The sequence below is a fragment of the Amblyomma maculatum genome, chromosome 11 (assembly GCF_055883805.1).
Source record: "Amblyomma maculatum isolate TAMU_Amacu chromosome 11, ASM5588380v1, whole genome shotgun sequence".
Lineage (NCBI taxonomy): Eukaryota > Metazoa > Arthropoda > Arachnida > Ixodida > Ixodidae > Amblyomma > Amblyomma maculatum.
Genome location: NC_139354.1, coordinates 19,925,699 through 19,937,060, shown reverse-complemented (window position 1 = coordinate 19,937,060; position 11,362 = coordinate 19,925,699). Strand labels below are relative to the sequence as shown.

At 46.6% G+C, this 11,362-nt stretch overlaps 1 protein-coding gene across 2 annotated transcripts in view; it reads left to right on the top strand.

The window, feature by feature from the left end:
* Positions 1-6,151: 6,151 nt before the first annotated feature.
* Positions 6,152-11,362, top strand: part of LOC146173019 (MFS-type transporter SLC18B1-like) — a 48,758-nt gene continuing 43,547 nt past the window's right edge. The window contains exon 1 of one of the 2 annotated variants that reach the window (XM_084585031.1): positions 6,152-7,490. In XM_084585031.1, coding sequence (XP_084441157.1) covers positions 7,233-7,490 — 258 coding nt within the window. In that variant the 5' untranslated portion in view covers positions 6,152-7,232. The remainder of the gene's footprint in view (positions 7,491-11,362) is intronic. The other variant, XM_084585030.1, reaches the window with a different exon arrangement.

Genomic DNA, 11,362 nt, shown 5'->3' with positions numbered 1-11,362 from the left:
TCGGTATCAAGGCACGACTGGGGAGTTTACACATGAACTCCGAAGACGTTACATAAACGCAGAGGCGGGCGGTTGCTTGCCGGATTGCTCGGGAGATGAACACCTTGAATTAAATGCAGACTTTACGGTGGCGGAGGTGGAGTTTGCAATGGGTCAGCTTCGTACCACGCCAGCAGCGGGTCCGGACGGGATTACTAATAAAATGCTGAGGAACCTGGATTTCAAGTCAGTAGGGGCACTCACGAATTTGATGAATAAATTTTGGGTGGCCGGGGAGATTCCGCCAGAGGGGAAGCATGCTAGAATTACATTTATTCCTAAAGCAGGGAAGAAGCTCTGCATTGATAATCTGCGTCCCATCTCGCTAACGTCGTGTTTAGCCAAATTGATGGAGCATGTAGTCCTGAACAGGCTTCAGGGTTATGTAGAGGACAAGGAGTTGATACCTGAAACAATGATTGGTTTCAGGGCTAATTTATCAACGCAAGACGTCATGATACAGCTCAAAAAGGACGTGGTTGATCCTGGGTACGGCACGGGCACCAAGACTATCTTGGGGCTCGACCTAACTAAGGCCTTTGACAATGTTACCCATGAGGCAATATTGAGGAACCTATCGGACATAAGGCCGGGGGGTAGAACCTTCCGGTACATCAGATCGTTTCTGGAGGGTAGTGACTGCGGAGATTATAGTCGGAGAAATGAAATCGGATCCCTTCCCATTGGGAGGCAGGGGGACACCGCAAGGGTCGGTATTTTCGCCGTTCCTATTTAATCTCGCCTTGATGAAGATACCACCCAGGCTACAAGGGATATCGGGACTTAAACATACATTTTATGCGGATGACATTACTCTTTGGGTAACAAGAGGCAGTGACACACATTTAGAAGAAACTCTACAGCACGCGGTGGATATTGTCTGGGAGCTAGCAGGGGAAGCAGGACTCTCGTGCTCTCAGCCCAAGTCCGAGCTTTTTGTGCTGAGGGACAAACCAAGAGGGATACATGCGAGGAACTATGTGCCGCCACCGCCTTTAGAGGTCAAAGTGGGGGGCGTACCGGTCGCTGAGGTCCAAACGATCAGGATCCTGGGTATGTATCTGCAGACTAACAGGAAGAATAGCGAGTCCTTGAAAAGGCTTAAAAATACGGTCAATGCTACCGTGAGGCTAATCAGGAGAATCGCCAATCGTAAGAGAGGTGTTAAGGAAAAGGACTTGTGTAAGCTGGTGCAGGCGTTTGTGCTCAGTAGAATAGTGTATGCGACGCCTTATTTGAAGTTGTACGCGACGGAAAAAGGCAAGGTGGAGGCTATGATTAGGCAGGCGTATAAAGCGGCCCTTGGGTTGCCTCACAATGCGTCTACCGAAAGGCTGCTGGGATTAGGGGTGCACAACACCCTAGGAGAACTACGGGAGGCGCACTTGATGCAGCTCGGTAGGCTTTCAAAAACAAAACCAGGAAGGGACATATTGGAAAGGATCGGCATAGGAGTTGACGCTCCAGCTGGTAACACTAAAATTCAGATTAGGCGGGAAATGCACAATGGCTTGTACATAAAACCTTTGCCCAAGAACATGCATCCAATACATCACGAGGACCGCAGGAAGGCAAGAGCCAAAGCTTTACATGCTAAGTACGGGAAGTACAACGGGGCAGTCTATGTAGATGTCGCCGAGTATAAGGACAAGAACGCATTTGCAATTGCGGTGGTGGACGGGCGGGGACGCTTGATCGCCTCCGGAGCAGTCAAAACCCGCTCCCCAGAAACTGCAGAGGAAGCGGCGATAGCACTAGCTATTACTAGTAGTAATGCGGACTTGATCTTCAGCGATTCCAAAACAGCCATCCGAAATTTGGCGAGGGGCAGAATATCTGTCAGCGGCGCGATTGCTGAATCGGGCCACGGGGCGAGGGACTACGGAGGCGGAAATTGCCTGGGTATCAGCACACTCTGGGAGTCCTGGGAACGAGACGACTCACACGAATGCTTGAGGTTTTGTCAGCCGAGTAGATGAGCCGGACGTTCCGGAAAGGTCCACGAGAGATGGGCTGGTATCTTTTCATGACATTATTAATCATTTCAAACTTGAGCGGAGGATTTACCCACCCCCGGACAAGCAATTGGTGAAGGCGCAGGAATGTGTCTGGCGACGATTGCAGACTAGATGTTTCTTCAACCCGTTGAGCAAAATCTACCCGGACATTCAGCCGGAGTGCAAATGGTGTCAGGAATTGGCAACCTATGACCACATATTATGGAGCTGTAGCATATAGCACTGCCACCGGCGGATATTATGCGTGATCCTTCCCTCGAGCAGTGGGAGGCCGTGTTGGCCAGCTCAGACCCGGTAGTCCAGACCAGGGCCGTGGGTAGTCCAGACCAGGGCCACCCAGGTCGCCGTCAGCCATGGGTTGATGGCCATCTAACACGGAATCGTCCACACATGCTCTCTGACGAAAATAAAGTTTTTCCATCCATCATTCATCTCTACTCAGGACATCATGCTTAAGCTAAAAGAGAAAGTACTCAACCCCGATTTTCTTCACCTTACCAGAGCTGTCCTAGCTGGTTCTGGATCTCACAAAAACCTTTAATAATGCCTATCACGCCTCCATTATTCAGTCTCTGAGCACACTGAATGTAGGCTTCCGTACGTATAGGTGCATAGCTGCGTTCCTCCATGAAAGGACGGCCTGCCTGCAGCTGGGAACAGCTCGGACCGAAACGCCGAAACCTTCACTCTCGGAAGTAGAGGAACCCCATAGGAGGCAGTCCTGTCCTCCTTTCTGTTTAATATTACCCTCATTCCACTAGCACGCAAACTGACAGCAATCACTACGATTCATGCCTGTATATATATTTCATATGCTTTCTCCCACATCGTCATCCACAAGTAGTGCCGATTTCAACGCGTCCTGTGGCTGCTAAAAGCAGCGACTGCCTGGGCGGTGGACCACTGTAACCACCGGGCGCCTAACCTGACGCTGGGCGTCGAGAGTGGCACATCACTCGCTTTTTTTTTTCTTTCCTTCTACCTTTCGTTCTTTTCCTTCTGTTAATTTTTCTTTGTGCGATAAATATTTCCTCAGGCCAGCTAGGGCACATCGTTTGTGGTCACCAATACATCCTGGTTGTGTGCTGGTTGTGTGCAGTTCTTGGTTGTGTGCAGATGCGTCTAGACGGCCCCGCTTATCGGACAGGAATGAAACCGGAATCGAGGACGCATGTCTTTACCGTGGAGGAAAACCACAAGCGGGGAGGCCGACCACGGAAGTATGTCGCTGGAGATAGAGTATGGATGGCTGCACGTGCATGTTTAGCCGAGTATGCGGCGAGCATAGACGGCGGAGGAGGAGAAGCAGGCCAAACGGGATTCTGACTTTAATGCTGCCGCGTCATCAATACATAATGTAATTAAAGTGTACCCTAAATTTTCGTTTATACAACGAATTTAACTTGTATCTGATCATGCATCGCACGAGAAAGTTTTGGGACCTGCAGAAAAAAAAAAAAAAAAAACATTGGTGTGCAGTTTTGCGCGAGCGGACCAATATTGCCCTTGCCGAGCTGTATTTCTATTGGCGGACTCACGCCACGGATGGCTTCGTGGACGAATTTTACGTCACGGCAATTTGGCGGACTCTGTTTATTGAAGGTTTCCACGCGTTTGGCGAGGGCGGATGACAAGGTGGGTGAACTGCTGCATTAAAGATGCAACAATAATCACTGTCAGTTCTTAAATCACTTACATGGGAATCGCATTTATTAATGTTGGCGTTCGATCTCATATGCCTAGCCGGTAAGAACAGACGTACAGCATTCGCGTTGCACTTTGAGCTTTACTATCATCCGCCGAGAAGATCCAAGGCCGAAAGGTGCCTTCGTTTTTCTCAACGCGAACGTGGATCTTTTATCACGAATTCGTGACGTAGTGTCATACGATAAGTCGTCTGCAAGCGAAATCGGTGATTTGGTTCCTACTGGGCACCTCCATCAAATGACCACTGAGAACAGAATGAAGTTGGCCTAGATCGATAAAACACGTCTTAAAAGCATGGTCCTTGATTAGCCAAACAAAAAAAAAAGAAAAATAAAGGCAGGTTTTCTTATGGCTTTATTGTTTAGTCCTAATGTCCCAAAGAGACTCAGACCATCTGGCATGCCGTGATGGAGAGCTGTGAATGTCGCATAGTAGTCGAGCGCTTTGCATTTAGCCTTCATTTAAAAGTGGCGGCCGGGATCGTACCGATGTTTGTGTAATCAACACCGACTGTTTCCACTAAAGCCAAAACTGAAGGAGATTCCGTCTTAGTTTCAGTTATCATTTGTACATGGCGGTGACGTCAGGGGAAATTTTCTTTTTTTAGCTGATATATATAGCACAGAAAAATATTACACTCCTGGATACTAAGATACTCTTCTTAATAAGAGTATCACGATCGCTCAGAAAAGCGACCAAAAGCTTGGAAAATTAAGGAAGCAAGCTCATGACGCTCACTTGAATAACCAATATAGAAGTGGCAAGAAAATTATTCCAACTCCTATAAGTTTCTCAGCAATTAAATGTATATTCTAACGCGATTTGAAGGTTATCGCGCGTGCGTGGACCAGCTTCCATGGCACCTAGCGGCCAGTTTCGGAAAAGTGAAAATCATGATTTCGCATTCTTCTTTCGCTGTTCCATGCTACAACCATCACCCCTCCGACGAACTCGCCAACCTTTCTTTTTCCACATTTCTTTCTAGTTTAAGCTTGCCATTCGTTGCGATAAAGAGCGGACTTGGCTGCCTGTTATCTTCGTGGACGATAATGAAAAATTGGTGGAAATACGTCGCGCGCACATCCCTCCCTGCTCGCGAAAGCAAAAAGAAAACAAATTAAAAAGCATCTCACTCAGAAGGGAGTGGCGACGGCCTAAAGAACAGCAAAGTTAGTAAGGGAAGCTGACGATCGCTCTATGCCTCGCTCGCCACGGCAGATGATTCTGGTCCGTGGCGCTGTTCATGTTCTCGGTCGAGGATCGTGCGATAACGTTCAAATCGCGGTATACTGTAATTCTAAGCCAAAAGAAAAATGTCGAGAAAGTTACGAATAACCTAGCTATTAGACCTTACGAGTAACAAAAGCCTTCCGAGCTGTCTTCACTGTATCTTCGTTTGAAGACACAGGCCATTGATATGCCCTGTGTGGTATAATGTTGGTTCATTCTCGGAATTAATTTAGAGAGAACGCGTCCCTCCTCTGTCTTTCTCGTCTTTTATTGAATCGTTTTATTTATTTCTTTTTTGCTCTAAAGGAACTCTGAGGGGCGGGCAATCCATGCTCGTGTATAGACATCGAATTCAAAATTACCTTCAGTCGCAGCGTGAAAGGTTTCGGATTGCTCGAATTTTATTGTTTTCATGCGCATGTACACTACACTACGGTTATTCTGTTTATTTTCATCGAAAAAAAGATCGTTGGCGGCAACTTTCTTTTGAAAGCATCAAAACAGATGACACAGGAGAGCTGCAACGAAGCGTACTGTTCAGCATCTCATCGTTTATACAGTGATATTCTGCAAAAAAAAAAAAGTAGACTGCTAGCAGCACAGTATTGTAAGGGACCACAGAACATCATTATGTAACATCGATTCATATTCTGGTTCTTCTAAAAGAGCATCAATCGCTGCACTTCTGTTCTAGTTTGCTGAGTTTAAAAACAAAATCCCTTATGTTTCGCCAGCAATATCTCCTTACTTCCATACTGATCGGGAAGGAAAATTGACGTGCCAGCTGTAGCAATTTTTTTGTACTCTGTATCCTCCGTCCGGACAGAACAAGCGTTTTTGTTAAAACTTTCCGTTGTGTGCACTTTCAGATATCCCTATAAGAGGGAAGCAGAAAGTGGCGTAAAAGGAAAAAAAAAAAAGACAATGCTCATTGTTCGGTACTTATCGGCAGCTCTGAACGCATCAAGACCTCTCGTTTAACAAGACATCAACGCGTCGGCTTCGGGTAAACAAAGAGAGCATGGGTTCGTTTTGCACAGCCTGTTATAGCGGCTCGTATCTGCTTCGTCACAGATTAAGCTTGAGCATATATCGTCCGTGTAGTACGCGTCCGTTACCTTTGACCAACCTTTCTTACCGTCTGTGCTCTCGTCAAGATGAATATCGGGCCGCAATGAAGAAGCGTGTTGTTAGAAGTTCATTTCACACCCATCAGTAGCTGTCGCTACCTCGAACAGGTCGGGCGTGCGTGTCAGTGGATAAGGATCTGCTGCGCGGCAGTGCCGGATGCGTGGCTCGAGATAGGTGGGGGTCCTCCCCGAACACAAAAGATTACTGCAGTCTCGGGCAAGTCCTCGCAACAGTGGCGCTTCTCGGCAGACGTAGTGGTGGTCTGGCTTAGTGAAGGACAGCCTCAAAGACTATAGTCACGACAGGAGTGCAACTGCCCGTGGGTTGCGTTCACTTGCTGTCTTCAAGAACCAGAAACGGAAGGGGGTCTCCTTCGAAGACGAAGCAACGTGTTCGACGTAAGATCAGCAGAGAAGCAGGCTTGTTCAATGTCTGTGGAAGAGACATTGAGCTTGTGATTCCGGAAAACAGAGTGGGCGCTTGGTGCGGCCTGCGTTACGTACTGTACCCTGCACTTTCTGGAAGATCGGACGCTGCTTCTTGGTAGCATCTGGTGGGAGAAGAACCACTTCGAACAAGGTACGATTTAAGCAAAGCAAACCCACAGAATTCGCTCGGAAGCATTGCCCCTGACGAGATGCAACTGGAACGAAGAGCGAGTTGAAAGTGACGTGTTCTAGACCCAAAGAGGACTTTGCAATCGCTTGCTTGAAGATAGTCCCTGGGGCAAAGCACGATTAAAACCGCAGACAACGACTAGGCTCGCGCGAATGCTGCCACACTCTTCGAGGATTCTGCATGTGCACTTGAATTTGTTAGAGCGTCTATCGTCTTCTTTACATCGTAAAACCTACGTCGCGTTTTCCGTACATTGCCGAGGCTGTGCTCGCGTTGCTGTGTGTATAATAACGTTCGTTCAACTCCAATCTCAAGACCGTGCCAGGATTTGGTGGGACTGTCTTCTGTCGTCTGCGCAAGAGGCTTATTGCAGGAGCACTTCGTTAAAGTATTCTTGGCCTTCATGTAGGGGTTGCTACAGTGTCCTGCACATTTTTAAGCGAAGGCTGTGCTAGTATTGTTCTTCTGATTGAACTTCCTTTGAGGACCATGCAAAACAACCAACTCCAAATGGACGCAAAGGAGGCAGTCTTCTGGAGCAGCTACTCGGCTTTTGCGACGCCTACCATCAAGGAGGAGATCTTCGTTCAGCAATCGGCGCCCAGCCGGACCTGGTTCGGACATTCAGATTCGGCCCAGCTACCCAAGATCACCAGGAAACAGTGGCTAGTCATCTTCCTCGTCTATCTGGGCAACTTCTGCGCTGCCATGAGCTTCTCGCTTCAGGCACCCTTCTTCCCCAAGAAGGTACGTGACTGGCAGTTGTCCTAGAAGTGCAGGGCTTGGTCAGATATAGTTTTGTTGTCTGAATTGGCAGTTAATTGGTATGGCTAGAGGACAACACAATGAACACACAAGAGTAAACCAAGCGGGGCGCTGGCCCTAAACTAGGCTTTCTTAGCTGAAAGAAATCTCTAGGAAAGACGCGCACGCGCAAATAAGCAGGTGAATACTTGAACAGAAATTACGTGCAAAGAGCAGCCAGAGGTTGGCTTATATCGTTTTCTTTCTTTAAGATAAATGATATATCTGGAACTTCTGGAGGAGCGTTATCCCGATGTCGCTGTGCACAATTTTTGTGCCAGAAGATTAGCTTCCATCGCCGGCACGAGTGAATTTGAGCGCCCATGCGTAAATACGGTTCCCCGCGAAAGAGCATGCCTGAATGTTTTTTCAGCCGTATTTGCGACATACTTGGCCAACATGCAAAGCGATAGACCTGAGAATGCAACTCGTGCGCCACGCAGTTCGCGAATAGCTTTTTTTTTTTTTTCGTGCATCAGTCTTCCTTGCCAGCCAGTGCGCGGATGTGTTCCTTGTGTGTGCACGCGCTTGTTGCGCTATTCTATTCTGCACATTAGAACCACATATCGTCAATAATGCTATAAGTGCTGGGTGGAAAGTTGGTAACGAATAAAGAGTGACCAATTATCATAGTTTAAAAGAAACTTGTTGTGAAGAAGCAAGAAAATAAGGAATAGTTTCACTGCTTAGTGGCCAGCTCAACCGCGTCTAAGAGAGGAGACGAAAGGTTGAGAGAAGGGGAGAGAGGGTGTGCCACAGTGACCGCCGGTAGCAGTAGAAAAAAGGTCACTGCAGGAACTGCATCGGGAAAATGCGAAAGCATTAGCTTCCTCGACTCTGGTGGCTCCTGGTTAACGCCTTTCTACGTCTACTTATTCCCACTTCTAATTAAGATTCGACCGCCACTCATCGAATTCAGATTTCAGCACTCGACGATGTGAATGTTACTCAGCACTTTGTCATGATCCATGACTTACATGATTCGTGACTCATGACTCCATTGACTCGTGACTCATGAATTACATGACTCGTCGGTGATACAGCACGTTTTATGTCATGACTTACAGCTCTCATCCAGTCATCAACCGAGGACGTCACGAGGAGACTTCCGGTGACACATTTTGCGAACACTTCCGTCATGGATCGTGACTCATATGACTCGTTAATGATACAGCACTTTTTATACGATGACTTACAATTTTCATCTAATTTCCAACGTTGTAAATCTGAAGCTACGATTATTTGTCTTGCGTTCTCCAAAGGGAAAGACCCTCCATAAAAGCTAAACTAGTGCCACTATGCATGGCGTACAAGCAGACCACCTGGGATTTGAACTTGACAATGGCTTTCCACCCTTGTCGTAACTAGGTATAAATGTGATGCACAAAACAATTGTGTTCCTTTATGCATCAAGAGTAAAATGACATTCAGTTGATTTAACGTGGTAGCAACGGTTGGGCGTAATGAAACAAATTTTGCAGCTCAGAATTGCGACCGTCGACTAGACAAAATTCTCTTGTCTTTCACTTTCTTCATGGCGGGCAAAAATACTCTTCTTTCGAGATGCGTTCCAACTTTCGGTTCTACGAATAGACATTTTTCCGAGCTATGAGGCTGGCTATGAGCCGCAGATTAAGTTTCAACGGTTTCCGTTTTGATGGAGCCCTGTTACAACCTCTCAGACATCGATCACTTTTACGGCGAGAGCCCTTATTGGGAGCAAGTCCTGAGCCGTCGGGTCACTGAAGCCTGTTGCAGTTTTTAGCGCTAGTAAGAGGGGCCAATAGAGGAAGTAGGGCAAGCGTAATTTCTCGCCTAATCTTACTGTAACCATTTACTTTATGCCTCTATTCTCCCACGTGTAGGCGTATAGCATACATAGTGGGTGGAACCGCGCGAAAAGACGAAACACAAGAAGAGACGCACAACAGACGAGCGCTGACTCGCAACTAATTTTTTATTAGGAAGAAAGCGGATTCTTATACAAAAAAATATGTCACATGATGTTACAAAGAACGAAACCCTTGACCAGGCAAAATTCAAGAGATATCTTCTTCCTTCATCAGCCACGTGGAAAACTCTATCAAGCAAGACCAAACATACGACAGACCCAGCCGGACTATACCCACTGCAGGGCGAAGGCCTCTCCCATTTTCCGACAATTAACCCGGTCCTGTGTTAGCTGCATCCACTTGACCTCTGCAAACTTCTTAACCTCATCCGCCCACCTAACCTTCTGCCACCCCCTGGTACGCTTTCCTTCCCTTGGAATCCAGTTTGTTACCCTAAGCGACCATCGGTTATCCTCTCTTCGCACTACATGTCCTGCCCATTCGCATTTCTTCTTGATTTCAACAAGAATGTCAGTAACTTGAGTTATTTCTTTTTTTTTTTTCAACAAACTTGGTGCGTTCTGAAAACGCATGAATAATGCACAATGAGACAAAGCGGATAGAATGCGATGAAAAAAAGCGCCAGAATCCATTAGTACAGTGCAAGAAAAGCGTTGTGTACAAAATTCCGCTTTCCCGTGACCGGTCCTTTGGGCCGCTCCTTTGTAGGCCATATACTGGAAGATTCAACTACGGAGTCAGACCCTAGTCATTCATCGCGCCAAAGAAAGGATACTCTCCACTTGACCAAACCTCCACCATTAAGATATATTACAACCGACGTGTTCGGTAAATCTTGGAAGCCTTTATCATCAGCAGAAATCGAGATAACAGTTGCGTTAGTGCATCGTCTATCTCAGTGCTTCCGAAAGAAATTGCTTTTCTTGAGCCACACTGTCTTGATACGCTCTAGCCGCCTATCTAACATGCCTTCAGCCTTGTCTCCCTTGTTTGCTTTCACCCGATCACCTCCTTTTTATGTCGCTTTATCTCCTGTTGCTCTTTTTTTCCTATCGAACTGAGCCTATGCCTTTTCCCTCGCGAGCTCCTTGCATCACATATTCTAGACACACGCGCCTGCCGCAGGTTAAACTTTCTTTGCTGTTGTTATTAAGCGGTAGCTTAACTTATGCTGCTCTTTCGGTCGAGAAACCGTCGGCGTAATCAGAAAATCGTGCCGGAAATAATCGAGGGTGATGAGCTGCTGATGAGCTGCTGATGAGCTGCTGATGAGCAGCTGATCAGGTGCTGCCACAGCGATTGATGATTGACTGGTGTATGATAGGTGATGACGAGTTAATGAAACTATTGTAATTAAGTGAATAATTGAGGAATGAAAAAAAAAAACAAAAAAACAAAGTGGGATTCAAAGATGTCAAAATACTCAGAATGAAAAGCCAATGTTTTGTGATGCTAAGTATGGGTGTATAAAATATAAAATAAATGAAAACCCGACCACGGTGGCCACTTTTTGATGGCGGCGAAAAGCAAGGCGCCCGTGTGCTGTGCGATGTCAGTGCGCGTTAGAGAATCCCAGGTGATCGAAATTTCCGGAGCCCTCCACTACGACGTCGCTCACAACTTGAGCTGCGTAAAGACGTTAACACCCCAAACCAATACAAAATAAATAATAATTAATAACGTGATAAAAAAACATCGTCCTTGTGTGTGAAACGTTATCGCATCGTAACCCTTAACGGCAGAGTTTGTGTCCCTCTAATTTTCTTTTGTTTCTTTTATCACCCTTTCCGGCGATTTTTTTCCCGGATAATCTCTTGTGAAGTTTTATTTATTCCGACTTTCACTTCGCTATATGCTTTTGTGCAGCGACAATTGCTTCTGTTCGTGTTTTTTTTCTTTATTTTTTTGCAAGGTTGCAGTATATCTCGCTTTTTGAAATCAAATGCCAGTTCCTGGTAGGCG